At 38.6% G+C, this 25,576-nt stretch overlaps 1 protein-coding gene across 1 annotated transcript in view; it reads left to right on the top strand.

The window, feature by feature from the left end:
* The window catches only part of adamts18 (ADAM metallopeptidase with thrombospondin type 1 motif, 18), a 75,753-nt gene that overhangs the window by 33,447 nt on the left and 16,730 nt on the right, over positions 1 to 25,576 (top strand). Inside the window, exons 10-18 of the mRNA XM_067438018.1 lie at positions 698 to 851; positions 2,391 to 2,486; positions 3,079 to 3,227; positions 9,786 to 9,958; positions 12,714 to 12,844; positions 13,084 to 13,207; positions 13,829 to 14,076; positions 19,090 to 19,210; positions 19,855 to 19,981. Coding sequence (XP_067294119.1) covers positions 698 to 851; positions 2,391 to 2,486; positions 3,079 to 3,227; positions 9,786 to 9,958; positions 12,714 to 12,844; positions 13,084 to 13,207; positions 13,829 to 14,076; positions 19,090 to 19,210; positions 19,855 to 19,981 — 1,323 coding nt within the window. The remainder of the gene's footprint in view (positions 1 to 697; positions 852 to 2,390; positions 2,487 to 3,078; positions 3,228 to 9,785; positions 9,959 to 12,713; positions 12,845 to 13,083; positions 13,208 to 13,828; positions 14,077 to 19,089; positions 19,211 to 19,854; positions 19,982 to 25,576) is intronic.

The raw sequence follows: 25,576 nt of genomic DNA, 5'->3' as shown, positions 1-25,576 counted from the left end.
CTCCACCAGGTGTAGTGTGGTACTGGTGCACTCTCATGTCCACAGGACAGCTTTCACATTACCAGTGTTTCATATGAACTGTGCCCTGTTCTGAACTAAACTGCCAGTGTAAAAAGTCCCTTTATTTATATTCTTAAAATGAGAGAAATCACTGCTTATTCTGAATTTTTAAGCTTAGGCTTAAGAGACATAAACAAGTTATTTGGGAAACATCTATGACCTTTGATACATGTCTAGTCTTCATGCTGTATTATTGATTATTATTGAATAAGTATGTTTTCACTAATAATAAACATACATTTGCATAAATCATACATATTTATCCATACCCATGTTGTCTAGAGTGCTAAAAACTTAATTTAAATTTAATTTAAGATACATTTACAACTGATAAAAATGTGCGATTAAATTGCGATTAAGCGTGAGTTAACTCACGACAATCATGCGATTAATCGCAATTAAATATTTTAATCGATTGACAGCCATTATATATATACAAGTATATATATATATATATATATATATATATATATATATATATATATATATATATATATATATATATATATACTTGTATATACTGTATATACACTGTATATACACTGTATATACACACATACAACATTTGAGATACATATAATATGGTAATTTTTTTGTTTCTATGCTCATGTTTCTTTGCATGCATTTGTTTTCACAGTACAGCTCAGGCTTCGTGTCTAGTGGATGAGCCCAAGCAGATAAGCCAGTACAAATACCCTGAGCAGCTTCCAGGTCAGCTGTATGATGCCGATATACAGTGCAAATGGCAGTTTGGATCAAAAGCCAAACTGTGCAGCCTGGACTTTGTAAAGGTAACCTATAGACCTTCAAACTATTCTATTAGGCTTCCCTTTCAGAGTTGGATTACCTCACATTTGTATGCTAAATTTGTTTGAGCACATTTGAGTTCATTTAACCGTGTGTCCACCAACGCGTCTTTTCCAGTGGATATCATGTTTTTCCAATAGTTTTCAATGGGAGTGCCATATTTTTAAAATGGCAGGAGTGTAATGATGCTATCTATTTCATGCTGAAGTGCTGAGTTTTTTACCGGTCGCCGAGAGTTGAAGAATTTTCATCACTGTCAATTTTCACCCAGCCGTCCAGTCACAGTGGAGGAGGGATGGGACAAATACAGCAACGACCAACTGCCACATTCTGCTTTGTAAAACATTAACATAATAACAAGCATAATAATGGAACAAAATTATTTAAAACAAGAGCCAGAGCAAATACTGTACATTGTATTGACATTTTTATATAGAAACAATACAGAAACGAACTATCTCTGAGATGAGATACTAGTTACACTTTCGTGGATATTCTTTATCATAGCAAGTAAAGCATCATAACTGAAAAAAAAATTCTGCAGTGCCAAAAAATGCTCTCAAGCACAGCTAGGTATTTTCAGGAGAGCACCTAGTGTTTTCAGCTGGCTCAAAACGCTTTGGTGGACACACGGCCTTAGGGTCTTAGATACTGAAATGCGCTTCAACCTGTAATGTTTGTGTGTAGAGACATCATGGTCAACACAAACACATATCTAAGCTTTGGAATGAAAACAAACCACTGAGAGGAAACCCATTGCCTCAAAATCTACTCTAAGTCTTCATTCACAGTCCATGTACAAAGGTTCAACAAAGATGGACAGGGCCCCCTTTGGCATCCGCTGTAGCCTTTAGCGTCTAACACGCACATTGATATGCAAATAGTTATGCTTGGGAAATGAACATTGCGAGAGTCTATCTGTGGGATTAGCCCTTATATGCTATGGACTTCCTTTTTGAGAGATCCCTGTTGCTTTTGTGCGCTTCAGAGACCTTGTACGTGCGCTGAAAAGAGTCTTGAACGTCGACTTCGATGGAAGGCAGCTGTACATCTTAATTAAGAACGATTGTGAAGATAAAACCCAATGTTTTTGTTTTCTGTCCCCCCAAGCCATCCCGTCCTTGTCACAAAGTCGTTAAGACGTAATTAGCCGTGGGAGCTAGTGGTGTTAGCTAGAGATCCAGAGTCCAGTGTTGCTAGCTTTTGTAAACCACGTTTCTCTCGCACTGTCTGCCAGATGCAATCGGGCCGTCTGCCAGCAGTGGCCGGTCTCCCAACCCCTCATCACCCATTATTATCGTTGTATTGTGGGAAGAAACAAAATGCAATGATAATAGTGTGTTTCTTTTGGGCAATACAGTGATTGATTTTGACAGGCTTTTTTATGTGTTGGGAAAGTTGATTGGCTGTTGCTTTAGAAACAAGAGGTCGGCGTGGCGAGGTGCAAGCCAGGGAGGTTGAAGGGTTCCCAGCGGGTGTAGGCTCGTCTTTGACTGTGCTCTCTGTGTGCTTGTGCCCTCCAGGACATCTGTAAATCATTGTGGTGCCACAGAACAGGACACCGATGTGAGACCAAGTTCATGCCTGCTGCTGAGGGCACCATCTGCGGACCAGACATGGTGAGTGAGTGCTTGTCAGTTCACCCTTTCTCTGTCTGAACTCACTGAACCACCATTAAGGATGAATACGGACTGACCAGTCTCTCTCGGCATCGTTCTTCATGCACACCTGCAGCATTGTTCTCTGATTTGTGTAAATGTTCCATAAGGATGGTTGGTCCTGCATGTCTTTCCATTAGTGGATGGGGATCAGGGTGAGAGGTGCTGATTGTGGGACTGTGTGGCTTGGCTGGGCCGAGTCCTGCTCTCCAGGTGTAACTCTGGGCTCCATCCCAAACCAGCAGGCTCAAGAACTCTCTCCTTTACTTCACATCCCGTCTCATACCTTCTCTTTGACATGAAAGAGATCAGCTTGGTCTGTGACCTTTTTAAATTTAAGCACATTTTTATGAAAATCTCTTTCTGCCTTAAAAATTACTAATTATAAGATAGTAAGATACAAGCCAAGTTTAAAATGAGAAATAAAGCCACACTATGCGATATAAAGGTGAACTTTTGAAATTATATTAAATGCAGTTACGAGAAATAGTCAGGTTTTCATACATTACTGATCAATGTGAGATGCTCTTTCTTTTTCTTTCCCATTATGCAGTGGTGCCGGAGAGGACAGTGTGTCAAATTTGGTGATCATGGTCCTAGAGCAGTGCATGGCCAGTGGTCGGGGTGGTCCGAGTGGTCCGACTGTTCACGTACATGTGGTGGAGGGGTCATGTACCGAGAGAGGTCCTGCAACAGCCCCAGGTAACCAACAACTCTAAAATTCTGATACTGTGTTTCAGACTCATTCGGATATTGAGACATTGTTATCGTTATTTGAATGAACCATCTTCTATGAATTTGAAGAATAGGGTGATACATTTAGTTTGTGTATGTGTTAGAAAAGGAAATCCAGATAAACATGGCATGCGGTTGCAAAATGATCTTTTTGATATTGTGTTGTGGCAGGATGTTTATGCTAGTTAAAAGCTGTCAATTAAGCTGCCATGAATGGTAGATTAGCTGTAAGTGGTGGAAGCACATGCATTTCCTGACCAACTGACCCACTGCTACTCCTAGATTACCCTCTGAACTTTTACACTCTGCATAATCATGGATTAAGTGTACTCTATGTGTTAAGTGTTATGTCAGGATTCACAGTTTAGGATTAACAAGCAAGACAATAGCAGTTCGCCTTATGTGAGGCTGCTGTCACTTTAAGACATGCATGTATCCAATATAATGATAATTTCGGCCAAATGTTTACTTTCACTTTAGACATAACTGACTTTGTTTATATGAGTATTCACCAAGACGGAGCATTTTGAAACATAAATGGATGTATTTGACTGTTGTAGCGCAATGAGCAGTGAAAGTGAACTGTATTCAGCACTCAGATGTGTGCCACAGAAAGCTGCCTGTCAGTACCCAATTCAGTTCTCTGTCACGGTTTATTGTGTCTTTAATAACTAATCTTCAACATCACTATACACTCACAGATACACAGTATACTATCACAGATACACTGTATTGTCAGAAGTATTGGGACATCCTTCTATATCATTGGATTTGGGTGTTCCAATCACTTCCATGGTCATAGGTGTATAAAATCAAGCACCTAGGCATGCAGATTGCTTCTTCAAACATTTGTGAAAGAATGGGTTGATCTTAGGAGCTCAGTGAATTCAAGCGTGGTACTGTAATAGGTTGCCACCTATTATAACAAAGTGGAAGCAATTGGGAACAACACCATCTCAGCCAAGAATTGGTAGGCCACACAAAATCACAGTGCTTAGAAGTCGCCAACTTTCTGCAGAGTCAGTAGCTACAGTCCTCCAAACTTCGTGTGGCCTTCAGGTTAGCTAAAGAACAGTGCACAGAGAGTTTCATGGAATGGGTTTCCATGGCCGAGCAGCTGAATACAAGCCTTACATCACCAAGTGCAATGAAAAGCGTTGGATGCAGTGGTGTAAAGCTCACTGCCACTGGACTCTAGAGTGGTGGCCCCTTAGTTCCAGTGAAAGGAACTGTTAATGCTTTAGCATACAATGCCATTTTGGCATTTATAATTACAATTTCATGCTCCCATTTTTGTGGGAACAGTTTGGGAATGTACCCTTTCTGTTTTAATATGACTGTGTACCAGTTTACAAAGCAAGGTCCATATAGACATGGATGAGAGAGTTTGGTGTGGAGGAACTTGACTGGCCTCAGTCCTGACCTCAACCTGATAAAACACCTTTGGGGTGAATTAGAGCGGAGACTGCGAGCCAGGCCAGAAGAATGGTCAAAAATCCCTATAAACACACTCCTAAACCTTGTGGAAAGCCTTCCCAGAAGTGTTGAAGCTGTTATAGCTGCAAAGGGTGGGCCAACTCTATATTAAACGCTGCAGATTAAGAATGGGCTATCATTAAAGGACATGTGCATGTGAATACAGTCATCACAAAATGTTGGCAATTTAGTGTATATTTACACACAGATAGAACTATACAGAAAAATCTCTATCAATTATAATCGTCATATCGCCCAGCCCTACTCCATGCTTCCCTTAGTTGAAAACCCCTGGAATATAATATAAAGCATGATTGTTAAAGATGTGAGTGTCTGTCAAATAGTTGATGTAGTTTTTGTGCATTTAGGTTCAGGTGCTTCCTCTCTGTATGTGGTGGCAGGTTTATTTGAGACTGGGTTTCAATGGACCACAGGTGGCTCTACATGTGGCTTGGTCAAGCTGATGGAACGTGAGTTTGTGCTTCATCAACAGTTGGCTGTCTAGAGCATCTTAGCATATTTCTTTTGGATAAGGAAGTACTTATGATGTATTAGACAGCCAGACCAACAGCCAGGAACAGTTCCAGTAAAGAAAGCAAGAAAGCAAGAAAGAAACTATTCAAAGAGATTTGAAACCCCATTAAAGCCCTGCAAATACCCAGCCCAAAAAGGGTACATATGAAATATTAGATATGATCTATATTATGTAGTGTGATCTCATACAGTGTGCTTAGGTAGAGTCCTGGTTTTGATTTAAAGATCCTTCTTATAGATACACAGCATTTAGAGATGTTGCAAAATGATTGCTTTTGAAAGCCACATTTCAGGAGAAAACATAATTTCCCCACATTATTGCAAGAAAGCTGTTTTTGAATTCAGATTATGCTGCATAGAAACCTTTACAATTACCTAAATATGGTTACATTTTTGATATTTTGTATTTAATCCAGAAAATAAATGGTGAACATATTTTTACATTTCTGAGTAAATGAATCTTACTCGTGAGCAGATGAAGTGTTTTTAGTGTGAATGTTGTTATTTTGTTCTGTCCTGATGGTCTGTAATAGTTCAATGGCGTCTGATCCACTAAGAGAGGCTTAGGGTTTAGTGAATCTGTTAAATGGGTTTGCTTTAAGACAGAATGTGCACTATAATCTGAGATTTTGGGGAGGTATTAGCATCGGTTCTCTCTGTTTTTGCTATCAGTGTTACCCCCACTGATAGCAAAGTTCAATAAAATAGTTCAATAAAAAATGGAGGATATTGTGGCTTTTCACCCTGCAGTCAAGTGTACCATGATCATTGTAACTGACTTCTCTTTTTATCGAGCAGCTGTTTACACATATTTATGAGGTGAACACCATGGACATCTGCCTGCATTCTGTAGCAAAAGTTCGTGATGATCAGAACGTTTTCTATCATCCTATATCATTTCACTCGGAAATGACTGAGAACACTTTCCTTTAAATGTTTCAAAAGAGGCATTTTGATGGATAATCTTCCCTTACTGCTCTCAGACAGCACCTGCAGCAGAATATGTGTTGGTATGTCTTCTGTTTGTGGCGGTGCAGTTCAAGGGGAATCCCTGTACTCATCACTTCAGTATAAGGTCCTCCGGAGACAGCTGTTGAAGCCAGCGGCAAGAGATGTCATCTCACTCAAATAACATTTATCAATAAAAATGATCTGATAAATGTACTCCCTTGACTGTATCCATACTCAGCTGCCAGATTTACAGTTTCATGCATCTTTGATATGAGTGTTTGAGAAATGTCTCTTGGCAACAGCCTAGTGGAGGTGGTTGCTGATGGGACTGCCTTTTTGAAGTTTGTTTAGTGTACTGCAGAGGAAATATTGTTAACTAGCAGAGTATGGGTTAATGCACCATTTCCAGAGGCCAAAGTTTAAAGAGTAGGATGCATAATCACCCTCAGGACTTTGGAAAGTTTTAACATACAAACAATTACATTTCATTACATCATTGTTTGGCATTGTTTATTTATGTGGAGGGCTCTGTTTTAATGACTTGACTTTAAAGTGGATACCTAATGGCTAACAGTGTGGGCATAATGAGGGTTTGATTAAAGATGGGGGTCTTAGGGATGGTTGATGTATTGAGAGAGTGGGATAGAGAAAGATGTGGGTCTAGGTGGGTTTTTTAGGGGGGGATTCAGGCAAGCGAACAGACTGGGTGACTTTAAACTTTAGAGGTGACTTTTTTTCCTCTAAAGTTTGCACCCAGTGCTGCTGTTCATAGATTTAATGTTCCCCAGTTGCAAAACAATGCTATAAAGTCTTGTCGGCAGAGAGCAAAAAAGGAATAATGTTCCCTTTGCCAACAACTCTTCAGTGAAGTTTAATATGTAGCACAAAATGAATATGGGTGAAGTTTTTTCAATGTCTAATCAGAAAACCTACACTTATCATTCTCTTCCGCCCCTTTTCTCCCAATCTCTTGTGTGGTGAACTGTGTTGTTGTTGTAAGTGCTCTACCATATGGTGCCATTGTACAATGTTGCTAAAGCTCTAATAGGATCAGCCTGAAAACCTGCCCCAAAAACAAAAGCAGATATGAACAAACAGCCACCTGACAGCTAGACTATCAATGACTTCTCCTGAAAAACGACACATCATTTCCCATTGCAATATGTACACACCTATAGAACTAGAGTTTCCAGAATTTTTCAGTGACTTTTTCAGTCTCAAGATATACCAAAAACATATTGGTGACATAATAAAAAAAGAAAACATTATTAAAATAATGAAGATTTGAAAGTTTGCATCACCCTGGTTGCCTCAACAAAAAGCCAATAGGTTATTGCAAAAATATGAGCTCTGATCAACAAAAGTTTATGATTCTTACATATTGTGGCGCCTAAATACAATCACCAGAAGTAAAAATCTATAAATGAACAGTATGGACTACACCATCGACTTTCAACACCACTGAGCGGCCAACAAATCTTTTGAACTTTATTCAAATTGTACAAGCTAGAAAGTTTTAGTTAGCGCTGTGCTCGTTGTGTTCTGTTTTTCGGTTTGCATTTCCACAGCAGGTATGATGATACAGATTTATGAATGAACCGCTCATTTTAAAATCTTCCCGGTCTACTGAAATTTGTTATCATACACGCTTCAAATATTACAACGCTCATGATACCTTAACTCTCCAATAAATAAATTCATTTCACCAGCTAATTTCTTTGACAGCGATGCCATAGAAATGTACAAAGCTACTGCACGAATGGAAGTTCAAAGACACAATTGTAAAGATAGCTGTGCACTTATTTTTCTTGGGCACATATAAGGTCTATAAACACAACAAGGTTGTAAAAGTGCAAAAAAGTGTAAAAAATTCTTCGTTTTGCCATTATGATGTTTTATTCTCCGAACAATCTCTGTAGTTCTATTTAGCCACTTGTCAGCAGCTGCCTTTTTCAAGACTCACAAAAAACAACAACAAACAAAACCAAAAACATCATGATTGGGGTATTACTGATGTATTATTATATGTCATAAAATAAAATGTGTACATAAATACATTTTAAGCTTGTGTTAACCACAGTTCCTATTTCAGGGATTTAATAAAAACCCCATTAAAATGATTCGTTAAAATAATAAAAAAATCTTGAAAGTAATTTGTTGGCTAGGTCACACAGTATGTTTTCACTGCAGCTGAACGCACCCCCATTCTAATGACCCACTTATTCCCACTCTTCAACCCACCAGCAGGTCATGACCCACAGTTTGAAAACGGCTTCTCTAGACAATAGACGCATGTTGTCAGTTTTGAGATGAACAGTTATTCATTTATCTCATTGTGTGTGTTTTCCCCATGTTTATTGTGTTTGATCACTGTACATGCATAAAGATGAGTGATTTTTAAGAACTTGAGGAAGACTTATCTGTTCTCTCTGTGAGCGGTTTCCTAACCTCAAGTGTGAACACGCAATAAAAAGCTAAAGGCCAGAGACTAAAAGAACATGCACAGATACACACACACACACACATACACATTGGCAGGCCCATGGCGCAGTCCTCTGCTTTGAGGTTAGGCTACAAGAGGGTACCCAAGAGTCTTCCACTTTAAAACACGCAACCATGCCGCAAGCATGCCTCCGCTCTCACAGCCTCAGTTACAGGAGCTGCTGGGCTGCTTTTCCCTCAGGAAAAGATGGTGACTTTATGCTTCATGTGGCACTCGGAGGCATTCCTGTGGCATTGGGAGGAGGCTGCTGCTCTTCTCCAGCCTCCAGCTGCCTCAGCAATACAGGGTGATGGGTCGAAAGAGCTGACCTTTTATGAGCCATTACAGGTTTCAAAGAAGTAATAAAGGTAAATAAATGCATTTTATGCTGGTCAAAGCAGGTTTATGTTAATGTGGTGGTGGCTGTTTTTTTGTCGGATCAGCAAAGTGATGTTGTTCACAAGAAAAAAAGGTTCACAGTAGTACCTTAAGTGTACAAATTACTATTCTAAGCTACTAAAATGCACCTTTTATAGGTATATGAGGTGTAAGGGTACTGCCCCAGTGACACGCTGTACCTCTAAAGTGCAGTTTTTGCTGCATCCAAAACAAACTCAACCAGGTTTCCTGCTACAGCGAAGCTTTCACTCAGATTACACAATGTGTAAAGTAGATCAGCACAGCTGTGTGTTGTCTTGTTCTTGCTGAAGTTTATTATTCAAAAATCCTTGCTGTTGAAAATACAAACGTGTCCAAGTCATGAATGGAATTGCGTCCCAAACACTTTATAACTTTTACAGCTGTCAGTTGGGATGTGATTCAGTCAGACATATCACAGATAACACACAAAGACATTCTCTAAGTGCATGATGCTATTGCACATCATATGAAATGTATCTTACCAGCCCCTCTTCCAAAAAATACTGAATGGCTGTCATTCCACACGCATGTTGAATGCTTGCTGAGGCACATCTGTTTCTTCTCTTCTTCTTCTTCTTCTTCTTCTCTCTCTCTCCCTCTCGCTCTCTCTCCCTCTCTGCTTCCATGTTCACTTGTGCTAATTGCTGGTTGTTTCACCCAAGCCCACAGCACAACGGCAAGTTCTGCCAAGGCCCCGGTCGACTGCACCAGCTGTGTAACACCAAGCCATGCCAGCCGAATGGAGTGGACTTCAGAGCTCAGCAGTGCGCAGAGTACAACAGCAAACCCTTCAGGGGATGGTACTACAAATGGAAGCCATACACCAAAGTGGAAGGTATGGGAGATATATGGGCCTTAATGCATTAATTACCAACAAAGGCAAATGTCTCATTAGCTCTTTTCGCGGCAGCGTAAAAAAAAAGAAGAAAAAAGTTGCCAATCATTTTCAGAAAACTTTCATGTCCTCCTGAATATTTTTTGTATGAATATCTGAACATGAAATATATCAAAACAAAAACAAAGCCTTTGCTTTAAAAAAGAAAAGAAAAGCTTCATGCATTATTTTTTATCAATTATGAATGTGGGAAAGTTCATTTTGAACAAAAAGATGAGAAAATTGTGTTTTTGTCAAAGCCTACGTCCGGATCGGATCCAGAACGATAATCAAAGCATAGATGGAGCTTGCAAAATTTCCTTCAGTGTCTGGAAAGCATCGTGTCATAAATGACAGAACATTTTGGCAATGGTGGTGAAAAAGAACCTTTGCTGTGGCTTAAAAATCCCCATGCGTCTTTCTTTGTTTACTCCACGTGAGATTTTATAAGCATTTATAATATAATATAATATAATATAATATAATATAATATAATATAATATAATATAATATAATATAATATAATATAATATAATATAATATAATATAATATAATATAATATAATATAATATAATATAATATAATATAATATATAAAAATGTATATGTAATATAAAATTATATAATATAAATATATCTTTTACAATTAATATATACAATTCTCTTTGCTCACCAAGGCTGCATTATTTGATCAATAATACAGTAAAAATAGTAATATGGTGAAATTGTATTACAATTTAAAAGAATTGTTTTCTATTTGAATACATTTTAAATATAATTTATTCCTGTCACGGGGAAGCTGAATTTTCATTTGCCTTTTGTGTTACATGATCCTTCAGAAATCATTTTAATGTTGATGTAGGAAATGAATACATTTAATATTTCGGTGAAAAACGTGAAAAATGTTAATGTATTCTTTGATGAATAGAAAGTTGAAAGGAAAAGCATTTATTTGGAATAGAATTTTAGTCTAAAATTACTAATGTTTTATAAATCTAATGCATCCTTGCTAAATAAAAGTACTAATTTCTTAAAAAAAAAAAAAAAAAAAAACTTGTACTGACCTTGATCTTTTGAACGTAATTTGTACCCTTCTCAGACAAAATCTAACAATAAACCTCTAAAAAACATGCCTGATTAGGTTTTAATACCCTTCTGATATCTGACTCAGCTAGAACAGGTGTGTTTTTAAATAGTAATCATTCCCATTTGTTTCTGACAATATGTGTTGAGATTGTTACATCGGACAAACATATTCCACCCAAGCGATTCATCTCACCTAATGTGTGTTGACTGAGCTGTGGATGGATTTGGACAGGAAACATGTAGCCACTCGTTCTGTGAGCGCAGTGCACTGATCGACCCTGCAGGCAGGTTTGTACCTGAAAAAGGAGCCACTGAGGCTGTTTATGTATTTGGGCTTTACTTACGAGTTAGTGGCCTAGGAGTGAAAACGAGAAAGGATAAGAACATTTGGGTAGCACCCTGCCAGTTTCCTTAAAACTAAAGAAAAAGACTATGAGTAGATGCTGAACTGTCTCCTGGGTATCCAGGGGTGTCAGTGAGGTAATTGGAGCTCCATTCTCCAATCAGTAGATCATGTCTGGCCTTGGGATACTTTTAGTGACTAGTACAGGTGTTAGGAAGCACTTACCCCTGTTTGACTGGGCTTTTGGCATCAGATCAAATTGGATTAAACCACTGACATCTTCTGTTGATAAGTTTCACTTGGCCTTTACTTTTAGGGACATTAATCAGAATTAAGCTTTTGTTGTTAAACTTGTACTATTGTTTGGTTTCCCATTCAGCTGCACCTTTAAGCATGTCACATCATTGTGGTTTTGCAGAATTTAAATGAACTGATTTACTTTGAAGTAATAGCGCAAGAATTATGGTCTAATAGAATAGAAGGACACAAATTGAACAGTTCATACAATGCTGCTGTATTGAACAAGCCTGGGTCTGTTTCTTCTGCCTGGGAAGTGCGGATGCAGATGCATCTCTGATAGGTCCATATTTTTCTCTCGGTGGGAGAGTTGGATAGAGCCGCCCCTCTTGCATTCCTGTTTTATGGGCCCATTTGTAACAGAGTTTTACATTTTAGTGTAACATGTGTTTCGTGGGTATGTTCTGTACAGTCTTCCAGTTGTTTCACACCCAACCACACACAGCTTACACATGCCCAGTAATTAGTACTAGATAGTACACATTTGCATTGTGTCTGCTTGGAATAAAAGATGCATGATGCAAAGCAAAGTTCTGTGTTTTGTGTAGCGATTTTAGTATTGTTTTTATTTTATTTTATTTTATTTTATTTTATTTTATTTTATTTTATTTTATTTTATTTTATTTTATTTTATTTTATTTTATTTTATTTTATTTTATTTTATTTTATTTTATTTTATTTTATTTCAGCAATTTGTATATGAGCAATCCAATACTCAAGCTTAAACTAATTGACCTACTACAATTTGATAAATGGGAATCATTCATCTTTGGGGGGTTTGTGCATGTGTCTCAGTAATTTTTTTTTCCATTTGACATAAAAGTCCACCTGCATTTTGTCTGAAAAAATGTTCAAAAGATCATTGCTTTATATGTCCTCATGAAACTTGATAGCAGCATGCTGAGGGTACTGGTGGACAGCTAAAGAAGATCTAACATAAAATCACTCTGAAGCTATAATATCTAATGACCCTATTCATCTGCTATTTAGAAGAGGACATCTGCAAGCTGTACTGCATTGCTGAGGACTTTGATTTTTTCTTCGCAATGTCCAGCAAAGTGAAAGATGGGACGTCTTGCTCTAACTACAAAGGAGGTGTGTGCATCGATGGGATATGTGAGGTATGTGAGGTGCTTTATCATTGTAATCAATCTAGTTTTGTTGCAGTGTTGTCCTGTTTGACACTGTGGAGCTGCTTTGGCAAAATCGTGATTGTGAAAGCGCTATATAAATAAAGTTGATTGATTGATCATTGGGTTTCAATTGATCGAAATGCATTTTGTTGTATTCAAAAGGCCCATATCGGCTAAACTGAGCATTTCAGTTTGAAAATTTAATTATAATAACTTTTCCTGTTTAGCCAGTGGGCTGTGACCAGGTGTTGGGATCAAAGGCCGCTCTGGATGCCTGTGGTGTGTGTAAAGGAGACAACTCCACCTGCAAGTTCTACAGTGGCCAGTACACCCTTCAGCACAGAGCCAATGGTATGGAGAATTACTGGCTTCAATAGACAGAAACATTGAGTAAATCTTCATAAAATAGTTAGATGCTAATTTGTTATTTATCTATAATAGTCTTGCATTTTTACATTGGCATGTAATGTTGTTTGTGTCTAATAACTCAAATTGTATGGAACACCTGTAGGAAAAAACAAAACTTGGAAATCCGTTTTATAATATTTTTACTGTATATATTACAGTATATATATATGTATATATATATATATATATATATATATATATATATATATATATATATATATATATATATAATTTATTTATTTATTTATTTATTTATTTATTTATTTATTTTTATTAGGTGGTACTTGGTGGTTCAGATTTCAATATATTGACAGACACACACACAAAATGTTTGCAATATAGGCAAGTCTGTGGGTCACTTTAGAGCTCCTCAGACTATAACAGAAAACGGCAATGCATTTTTTAGAGCACTTACACAGCAAGAGCTCTGCAGTCTGGCACCTCCTCGCTTTTGTCTGACTAAAGGAGGTGATAATGCATCAGCTCAAAAATGCCTGTTCCCTCTGGGCCTAAAAAATGCAGAAACTGCAAAAGTGAACAGCTCTTTTTTTTCTCTCTCTTCAGAGTATTACCCCATTGTGACAGTTCCTGCTGGAGCGAGGAGCATCAGGGTGCAGGAGATGGAGATCTCTACCAGCTACCTGGCTGTCCGCAGCCTGAAGCGCGGCACCTACTACCTGACGGGGGATTGGACGGTGGACTGGCCGGGCAGATTTCAGTTCGCCGGCACTACGTTCAACTATCAGCGCTCTTTCAACCGGCCGGAGACCTTGTACGCCACAGGGCCCACTAATGAGACCCTGCTCTTTGAAGTGAGTCACCCCCGTCCCCGTCTGGCCTGACAGCTGTTAGCGAATTAGCCATGACAGGGTCTTGGCAAGAGCACCATAGCCATTCGGTCAGATGAAAAAAAGGCTGAGGGACAGTGGGTGGGCAAGAGAGATGAGAAGCAAATGAGGGAAAGATAGAGAGGGACAGAAGAGAAGGCACACAAATGAGTCAAACAGGCAGACTAACGCCTCTCTTTGGGATTAATTGCAGGCCAGAGCCGACATGGTCATTGTGACTTTCATCTTCAGTATGTGGAGATTCAAGATCAAACGGTGCGACATTGTGAATGGCACTAAGCTTTGAACTTGCTGCACTGTGTGCTCTTGCTAATGGGCAGCACAGGGCAGCTCTTACATGATAAGAATGGGTTCAGATGACCTTTGAGGTTAAGTCATAGTAAGGGCGCTTCATATATCTACACAAATCTGAAGTGCAAATGAGAAAGGAAGATAATTAGATTTCAAAAGAATCATTTAAACCATCATTTATGCCATCAGAATCATTTATGCCATCGTGTCCTACTGTAGTAGATCACTTCTGTGGGATGATATGTAATATTTGCTTGTTCTCGGAAAGAGAACTTTCTCATCCATAATACAGCAGTTTACATTACAATTGGAAATGGATTTTGATTACATGCATACCACAAAGTAAAATGTGAGAAAACAACTTTTATGTCAAACTTTTACACTGAGGTTACAGACAAATTAAAAAAGATCTTGTCAAGATTTCAAGTAGAAGCCGTTTGGAAACTATTAATTTACAAAACATGACTATACGTCCGTAAATGATTATTAAGTGCTAACATTTTATGAATGTTTTGTTAAGTAAGTTATAAGTAATTTATAAATGATTAGTTAATATATTCATAAATTATTAATAAATGGTATGCTATACTGCATATGTCAGTATATATAGGTGATACATGGTTTACACTTTAGATTCGGGGATGCAGAAAGCTTTGTAAATGATTTGTATACACATACACACAATGTAAAAAAGGTGCGAAAGATCTACAAACTATCTGTAATGTTTACAAGTGATGAATGGTTTACAGATTAGGGGATGCAGAAAGCTTTGTAAATAATTTCCACATCATCTATAACAGGTGTTGAACACTTTGAAGTGTGTACTGCAGTGTGAGTGCTGACTGGTGAGGGAATATACTTTTCTTCTCTGACACACATTGAGTCTTTAAGCGCTGTGGAGCTGATGTGAGCTTCAGTGGAAGGTGGAACTGGTTCACATTATCACTAGATCAAATTATTTATTAAATCCACTGGAAGCCCCTGACTGCAAGCCATTTATAAATGTCTATCGCCTTGAAAACAAATAAATTACTCATCCTGCATGTTTGTGTCTTTTGAACACAGACTATACTGATCATTTACTAATGGTCTGTTCATAATTTTTCCAAGATTAACCGTTTATACATGATAGTTTATACTTCAATGATTTATACATGATAGTTTATCAACTAATAACTCATCAACCATCTACTATTGATATGTTTGATTTATTTTGATTTACACATTTTTACGATAGCTTACAGCACATTTGTATACCATTATCATACCATTTATTAATGAGTTATAGTTATATAGTCATGTTTTGTAAATGATTAGTTAATCATTAACTAATAATTAATACCGGTAAATTACTCCTAACTAAATTAACAAAACATAAAATGTTAGCATATCAATTATTAATCATAGTCATGTTTTGTAATTTATTAGTTTATTGTTAAATAATAACTTACAAGTGACTATAAAACTATAAAGAGTTAACAACATGGGTAATTAAGATTAAAATGAAGTTATGGCCATGACAACACAAGAGTAAAATAATGTTTAAAGCTGTAGCAACAAAACAATTCAATATGTATGCTGCTGAATACAGTATTTTCTGACATTTTTGTCGTAACTAACATTAAACTTTAATGAGTCAATCAAACTCTTAAGTAAGATGAACATGTTTGGGTGTATTTATATTGTTCTCTTATAGGCTACATACAAGATTTGCAATCATATGTCCAAATTTCTTTTGGCACCAACACCCCAAACTGTTCAAAATCAATTTGGTGTTGATAGTATTGCATATGTTGTTGTAAGTAAGTTGTATAAAAACTAGACATGCTTCACTTAATACACTTATTTCATTTTGATCTTATCTTCTGGCCTTTGGTCTGCACTGTACTCAACCTGTATGTTACGTGCATGCAGCATCCCCCTTTATCCTAAATGCCCTCTGTTCATTATGTTTTCTCCAGGGTGGGCAGGGCAGCAGAGGACTGATTTGCAGATGAGTTAGCATTAATCTCTCTAAGTATGCTCTGTAATTTCAAAAAGAAGAGGAGGGTAAAAAGAGATTAAAAGATTAAGATTTCTGCAATTGAACTCAGTAGATCAGAGAGGCTTGGGGTTGTGATTGGAGGGAAGCAGCTGGTCAGTTATGCTTGACTGGATCTCCCAGTCTACCCTGCTACTTCAGCTTCAAGTCCCTTATTGAACTCCAATGAAAAAATGCACTTTACATGAAAGTACACTTTGACTTGGTTCAAGAACATGCAGTCAGCTCAACAAGGTGGATTGAGAGGCACTAGACAAGACATATCAGAACGGTTCCCTTCAAACTTGACGGGATTCGGATTGAAACACTCTTTCAGGATTCCTTTCGGTATTGCAATTCTTGTAGCATTCCTTTAGCAACCATAGCTTGTAGCAGACCTAGACTGAACAAAAGAAATTACCTAGAAAAGATTTCCACACCAAAAAAAGTTGGAGCTCCTGAGATCACCTACTTAATTGCCATAGACCAATCGTAGTTTGAAGGTGTAAACCAAATAGACCAAACTTTTCCGGAAAGTTCAGTGCGTTTCAAACTCCCGAAAACAAGCTCCAAATAAACTTGAACTCATTGTGGCTTGATTTTGTTCAAAATGAAATCACACCAGTGTATTCTTTGATTTTGTTTGAAGTATATTGTGGCCTTTAGATGTGGTATCCATGCTCCCATGCATCAGTCTTTCATCCACTCTTTTTTCTTCACGAATGGAGGAACTTCTACAGTCCTAGCCAGGGCACAGATGGATTTGTGTGTAGTAACTCTATACTGGGAGTGCTTGATAATGAACCTATCCTAGTGGTCCTGTTCAACAGAGTTCAGTAATTGCCCCAGATTTTCCATCATTATTTAGAATGACTAGGGTGAAAGATATTGAAGGGGTGTCTAAGCACGAGAATGGAGACAAAAGCATGCAATGAAGCTTTTGTGGCAACTCAAGAAAATATAAGACACACAAAAGCAGTATTTGGATGGGGAATGATGTTTGCATGTTGAGTTGATAATCACAATTGTGATTCTTGTCGCATATGTTAAAACTGAAACTCTAGACTTGATATATCAAAGGACAGACATAGTGCAATGAGCTCTTGTGGGTCTTGACCCTGGGTCAGAAGAGGTAGATTTTCTCCATGTGTTGTATCCATAGTCAGATGGCTAGCCGGATCACAGATGGATCAGAAACCTCCTCCTGAGCCTTATTCTGGAAAAGCTGCTCTGTGTTCAGTGCCAACTGTAAATCTAGACCAGCTTTAAAAAGGTTAGCGTGCCGGGCCCCATGGATCGCTTCCAGGGCAATAGATTCAGCCTAGATGCTTGGAAGGAAAGTTAGCCAAAAAGTTTGCTAACCTGCCACTATCTTTCAGTATACTTGTTTTACATCCTTTTGAAATCATCTTTCCTTCAAACACCGGCTTTGTTTGATGCACACAATACCTTCTGATGTTCTGTTGATAGAATCTTTGCCCCTCTACAGGTCTCTTGCATCTCATTGAACAAAAAACATGAATGCACACAAATTCATGCCTCTCCATCCTTAACAGAAAACATAGTCATGCCTCTAAACTGAATCCAAGTTTGGCTAGTAAAGATTTTTAGCTGTAATATGGCAGCAGATCATTGAGACTGGTTGAAGAGTATTTATTGTATTTTTTTTTGTTTTGTGACTGACTTAAGGATAATCTTCCCACATCAGCAGCAGCCTGCCGCACTCTTCCTGTTCAAAATATTAACTTGAGGATAAATCCATAGTAATTAGAGGTTGGGTGGCATCTGCCTAATCCACTACTTCAATTTGCACTCTTACTTACGAGAATTTTGGGCTGCCTTGCAATTACTGTTGGCTTGTGTAAACACTGCTATGACTCTTCAGCGAGAGTGAAGACTCGTGGTAGTGGATCCTTGTTTAGCTGCTTTGTTTGTACTTTCTACATATAGTTTGGTGGTTTACCATTTCCAGTGAATTTAGTGTCACTGCATTTCTTAATACAAATAGTCTGAGGAAAATCCCCATGTGGCAAAGCCTAGGTAAACACAAAGCTTCTCTTCTTGTCTGAGGACTTTTCCACTCCATTAGAGTTATCCTCAGGCCGTCCTCAATGGCCCTGGGCACAGGTTTAGTGAGAAACTTCCTTTGTGGTCCAGTCTCACATGAATGACTATAAGATCTTCTTCAGCAACAGCCACCAAAACTATAGCACACAAGCCTTAGGAAACATAAACATCTATGTAAATCTTCCTGGGAAATTAAGTCTCATTATACACTGCTATGCGAAAATATGGAGATTCACCCAACCCACAGTTTGGTCCACTTGTGCCGTTTTCCAAGCTGACAAGCTTCAGTTGAAACACACAGACATTCTAATTCAAACATCCCTCCTAGTGTAGCGTCACTAGGAACACTGTGGTGTCATCTCTCAGTCTCAATGGAGCTATAGCCACAAAACAGCACCAGACGCTCTGGCACCTTCTCCCTTACTGAAATACGAGAACATTAATAAGACATTCAGTGATTTCAGTCAGACTGAAGCAATACTTCAAGTGTTTGAAAATGTTATGTAAATGACTGAAATCAGTGAATAGTAGTGTATACTTGGATAGACAGAACCCTGTCACTTGATTATAATTGATCTATGATCATCTGTCCCCCACAGATTCTTCTTCAGGGTAAAAATCCTGGTGTATCATGGGAGTATACTCTACCTCATCCAGAGAAGAAGCACAACTACACCTGGTCTGTGGTGCGCTCTGACTGCTCAGCGCCTTGTGCCGGGGGTGAGTATGTGCTACATGTACTGTAAATGTTTGTTTTGTTGACTCAAGTGTGTGTGAGCGGAGAGTTTCTGTGCTTGTGCGTTGAGTGTGTTTGTCCAGGTCCATTAAATGCACCTTTGTGAGCAGGACATAAAGACAAAAGCATGCCACTCCTTCCCTTCAGACCTCCCAATCTCATTGGCTCATCTCTGTGGTAGTGGCTCCTCCATTCACAGTCAGTTTTCTCTGAGTGTTGGTGGCAGACAGACAGCACCATGACATGCCCAGAGCACAGATCTCTATCTGCGCTCTCACACAGTTTCATTCATGCTTTTCTTTAGAGCAGACCTCTGGGCAGCCCCTCCTGGCCTCTCACACTGACAGAGGCCTGGCTTTGTTTGCCTCAACAGAAGCCACACTACAGTACTGCCATTCATCCTGAGCTCCCATAATCCCCAGAAAGACCATTCACGGACAGTGTGCTCCAAGCTTTCCTTTTCAAAAGATTGCTCTGAGGATGCATTAGTTTATCTCATGATAAAGACGTATGTTAGGCCGTGTTAGAAAACATGTATCTCTGCAACCAAAATCTCACGTCCCAAGGGAAGTACATGCAAAGTGTTTGTACTCATCCCTCATTCCATCTGTTTCTAATTCTCTCTCAGGTCGGGTCTCGACGAAAGCCATTTGTCTGCAAGATCAGAACACACAAGTCAACTCTTCGCTCTGCAACCCTCAGACCAGACCTGTGGTGGGCTCTCACCTGTGTAACACACAGCCCTGCCCTGCCTAGTAAGAGTGTGTGTGTGTTGTATGTGGCTTCCCTGTGCCATATTTCCTGAGGTTTGGCTGCCTTTCAGTTCACGCGTTGAAATTTGAATTGAATTGATCGTGCACGAGTAGTTAAATTGCAATTTACAGGAACTGGAACTTCAGAATTACAATTCATAGACATTTCCACAAATTATATATGTCCATAAAATAAAAGCTAATTTATTAAATATAAAGAAATAATATATAACGTGTACATACAATACTTTTTTAAAGTTACAAAGTAACAGATTTTTTTTTCCGTATTGTGACAGTATGAGAAAAGAAAAAAAAGTAGGGCAAGGACTTGGTTTTATAAATGGGTTGTTGAATGTATGGAGGCAGATCTGATTGTGAGCTTGCAGTCAATTGTAAGGAACGAGCACGAGTTTAAGCAGACAAAATGATTGGAGAAGACAAACAATCATTGAACAAAATGATTGTTTTTCTTTTGGAAGATCGAATCAATAATAAAACAGATGCATGGATGAATCGCACACTATTAAAAAAACAACATGCATTTAAATAGAAGGGGGATATTAATTTTAATCTCGAATAGTTTAATTCTACTTCTTTAAATTCAATTGCAATTCTTCATCATGTTTCCTACATTCATTCAAATTCAGTAACTGAAGTTTTTAAATCATTCTTCAACTCTCAATGGTGTAAAAAAATGCTCTCCAGCATTATTGCCCTGGTATGTCTGTACGAAATCAGACGTGATAGCTTCAACGTGAGCAGAAACCAACTTAAAGCTCTGAAAAGTCACGTTCTTCCTCGGGTTCTCCTCTCTGTTTTATTCCTTAAAGAAAACAGGATTAACATAGCCTCCAGACAGGGACTGACTGCTCCCTCACTGCCCAAACTCCAGCTCCAAGCCACAGCCTGCCACACACGCACCTCTTAAATTATACAAACACAAACCCACATACACACATACGCAAACCAGCTTTCTCAATAAGGCATATACAGTATTCACACAACTACTAGTCTCTCATTTGTTGACTACAGGGAATTAATAGTCAAATATTCAAAGAATTGAAGTCATATTTATCAAAGACTCCCACTATATTTACAATGAGAGGTATGAGTGAAAATGATAATGTTGTATTTGGAAATGAGGAGGATAAATGGAAAATAATGCACTTGAGACACGCTTAAAGATCTTTTTGCATGGTGGAAAAAAAGAAAGAAAAGTGGGGACTCTCAGTAGTGACCCTGGGAAAAACATTCTCAGCCTATAGGTGTCAGAACCCCTCTCTGGGCTCTGGAGACTATGAAAGGAGCTGCTCAAAACAGCCTTTCTCTGGGTGTCTCGAAGCTAAAGTCAATCTATCGGCCCATCTTCCTTTTGAGATTCCTGCTGCCATTCTTACAAGAGCAACACTCAACTCGACTTGATTTACTGATCTCTTGCTTACAGAGGCATCTACATACCCAACATCCTTCACTTGCAAGGGTGAAAGGCATTGACGCACCATTTTGGCACTCAGATAACAAATCACCCCTCCTGGCTTTCCTCACTCGATCCTTCTCAATCTCTCTCTCTCTCTCTGGCCTTACATCGTGTGAAATGTTGGCTGCGACCGATTATAATGTGCAGGCTATGGCAAGGCGATGCTAAAAGGGGAAATCAAGACCATATGATTGTTTCCTTTCAGCAACAAGCTTTAACCGATTTGGCTTGTCCCATTCAAAGCCTGACAAATAGTTCAATAACACTGTAATTGAAAACAACGGCAGGGCTGACGGGAGAGCAGCGTGTCTGCGGCGGTGCTGGATATGTGTAGACAGGCTGCACAGGTTCCCATCACTCACCACCAATGTTTGCCTGTAACCCTTTGACACTTTAACTTGGTGAGCAGAGGTACTTTGATTACCGGTAGAGATTACCAGTGATCCCAGACTCCTTCAGTTGGCGTCACACCTCAATGACATCACCATTCTGTGGGTCACACAATGAGTTAGTCGCACCTACATGCAAAAAGCTCTTAAGAGGGGTAGTTTCTAACACATATTCACTATTAACTACGACTTTTGACTCAATAAACTCCTAATTTGTTGCTTATTAATAGTTAGTAAGGTAGTTTTTGTAGCAAGTTTAGGTATTGGGTAGGATTAAGGGATGCAGAATAAGGTCATGAAGAAAAAGGCATTTAAGATGCCCTATGTAGTATTTTTGCAGTAAAATATCCAAAAACCACTAGGCCAGTGTTATATATTTTGTTCAGTTGAGTACCTACAATATCCCAAATGTTTCCAACTATTTGTACATAGTGAGAAAATTGCTATTTTAACTAATGAACCGGGACGTTTCAGCATAGCGTCTGAGGAAGTTGCCTGTCAATTGCGTCATATCTGCACTACCCTAGGTGTTGTGTTTTATTTGGCAGAAGCGCATTACTCTTAGCAGTGTGAACAAGTGAATGCACGGAGTAACATCATAACATAATTTTCAACACACTTAAATGTATCTAATATGATAAACAGAGCTGTGTTACCTCATAATCATGGCCGGAAGAGCGGAAATAGTATGCGTGCCTGGCGACTGTGTCCCGTCCCGTCATAATAAAAGTCCCGGTGTTCGTGAGTCGGGTATTTGTCGGGTATTTGTGTAACAATCGCGCCAGCAGCCGTGCTCAACTTTACAACACACTGTCCTGCTCTGCTTCATACTACAGTAACGTTAATAATCGCATCCATGAACGTGATTTCTGCCCGAGTCCTATTTTCCCCCGGCTGTGAGGTGAAGACCACATGTCCCAAGATACTGTGCTCAAACTTTGCGTCATCAAACTACGCTTTTGTTTTGAATAGGCAACCTCTAGTGGACGGAAAGTTGCATAGTGCACCTTTAATATGTGCTTTATAAGTACTAATAAACAGACAACATCCTACTAGTATGCATGCTAATAAGCAACTAGTCAATAGTTAATAACCGATTTAACTATTGACTTGGTGTTACCAATTTAAAAAAAAAAAAAAACATTCTTCAAAATATCTTATTTTGTGTTATGCAGAAGACATAAATTCATACAGGTTTGGAACAACATGAGGGCGAGTAAATGACGAGAGCATTTTGATTTTCATCAATTTAAGAGCTTTTTAAATGACGGTACAATGGGGTATTATGCTAAACCTTAAAAGGCCTTCTCTTCGTGAGATTCCCACTATTCAAGATGTATTTTTTTATTCTTTCCGTCTAGGTCTTACTGTAAGTGTGTTTATTGTTCAGACAGACAGGTCTTAAATCCCACAGTTACTAATGACCTCCCCTACCATATGCAGAGCAGAGTCTGTTTCGCCCCATATTGAATGACATCAAGGCCTCATGATATCGACTTTAGACTCCTGAAACATTATTTGTTTGAGGCATTGTGTGCCTTGATTTATGACCGCTGAAAAGAGGAAAACTAAAAAGACGGTGCAGGAAAGGGAAAATAAATAGACCTTTGGAAACACTTCCAGAAAAAGTATGGGCATGCATTCAAAACAGGAGAAAAAGACAGAAGCTTCTGCTTATCTTTCCAGCAAATATCTTCAGTGTTGACAGGTCTGCCCATGTTTTATTATGGAGCAAGAGAGACTGCATCCCTGTGGGGATTGAGCACATCTAGCGGACCAGGAATGGAGCGCTAATCTCCAGACTATGGCCTACAGGACTCAGTCTGATGACGTGCTCCCAGCTGCAAACACTGCCCTGCTGCTTCTGTGAAGCATGGAGCGCAGTGACTTCAAACATGGGCCGGGCCCAGAAGCGGCCAGCTTGATTTGTTCCCTAAAATGTTATGAAAAGATTAATGCACATGCCTTGAAAACTTTTGCAATTATTTTCTTTTAGTTTCTTAGCTGCGTTTATATGATTGTATGTTTGCTTTTGTCTTCAACTGACTCCTCAAGTGCAGACAGTAAAGCCTTTACATTGATACAAAAGATTTTTATTTAGAAGAAATGTTGCTCTATTCATGAAAGCATCTTGAAAAATAATGTATCACGATTTTTCCACAAAAGTAGTATACAGCAGAACTGTTTTTAACAATAATAATGATAAGAAATGTTTCTTGAGCAGCAAATCAGCCTATTATCAATGATATCTGGAGGATCACGTGACACTGAAGCTTAGGAATAAATTACATTTTAACCCTTAAATGCACATACGTTTTACCAATCATTCTTACATATCCGGGTATTTAGAGACCCAGATCTATATCTAACACAGATGGATCTCTATGTTGCGATTTAATATAAAACACTCCTGATATTATAATATCAATTACAGAAGACTAAAATAAAGCATATTTTGTTACCTTTTGGAGCTTGGAAGTGTTCAGTTTGAGCAGATGTTTTATGCCATCATCACTGTCCTCGTCAGAGCTCATTTCCCAGTACATTTAGCATCTGGCTCATATTTGCGATCTCAGACATGTTCCCAAAACGATCATTTTCAACATCTTCAGAATCAATATTTTAATTGCAGACAGCTTCTTCACCAGATCCACCATCAAGTGATAATGACACTAACTTTTTAAAGGGATAGTTTACCCAAAAATGAAAATGTGATGTTTATCTGCTTTCCCCCCAGGACATCCAAGATGTAGGTGTGTTTGTTTCTTCAGTAGAACACAAATGAAGATTTTTAACTCCAACCGTTGCTCATAAAATGCATGTCAGTGGGGTGTTTTCTATGAGAGCCACGATGAGAGAAAAAAACACATACAAATGAATCCATATTAAACCCTGTGGCTCGTGGCAACACATTGATGTCTTAAGACACGAAACGATCGGTTTCTGCGAGAAACCGAACAGTATTTAAGTATTTTTTAATTTTTTTTACCTCATATCAGACAAATCTCATCCAGTATTCCCAATGCCATTACTTCTGTTGGAGAAGGTCAAAACAACGGCGTGGTCATAGACATGTGTACATAGATGTCTCATTTGACCGATCCTCGCATACACTAATGAGGATTATATATATCTATGATTGTGCTGTTTTTTGACCTCTGGCGATGGAAGTAATGTCGTTGGGAAATTTTTTATGAGATTCATGTGTTATGAGGCCAAAAATAACATAAATACTGTTCCGTTTCTCACAGAAATCGATCGTTTTGTGTCTTAATACACCAATGTGTCGTCCCGAGCCGCAGGGTTTAATATTAATTCGCATGTATGTGTTTTTTACTCTCATCGTGGCTCTCATAGAAAACACCCTATTGACATGCATTTTATGAGCAACGGTTGGAGTTAAAAATCTCCATTTGTGTTCTACTGAAGAAACAAATCTTGGATGCCCTGGGGCCAGAGTATGTGAGTGGAGTGGAGTGGAGTGACAGCAATTTCCCCTCCACACTCTAAGCATTCAATAATTACTCCGCTCCGGGTTCACCATTTCTCCCACTCCACTCCTCGCTCACTGATATCAGAAACACTGTTCCTTCTTCGCTCCGAGGAAATTTGCGTTAAAAGTATTTAAGTAAGCTCTGCAATATCACAAAGGCTTGGTTTATAACATACATAAAAAAATAAATAACAAACATTTGCAAATGCAATTGCAAACATTTTTTTCTCCAACACGCC

The sequence above is a fragment of the Pseudorasbora parva genome, chromosome 1, assembly GCF_024679245.1.
Source record: "Pseudorasbora parva isolate DD20220531a chromosome 1, ASM2467924v1, whole genome shotgun sequence".
NCBI lineage: Eukaryota > Metazoa > Chordata > Actinopteri > Cypriniformes > Gobionidae > Pseudorasbora > Pseudorasbora parva.
The sequence above is the reverse complement of the archived record's forward strand: the minus strand, read 5'-3'. Positions and strand labels throughout refer to the sequence as shown.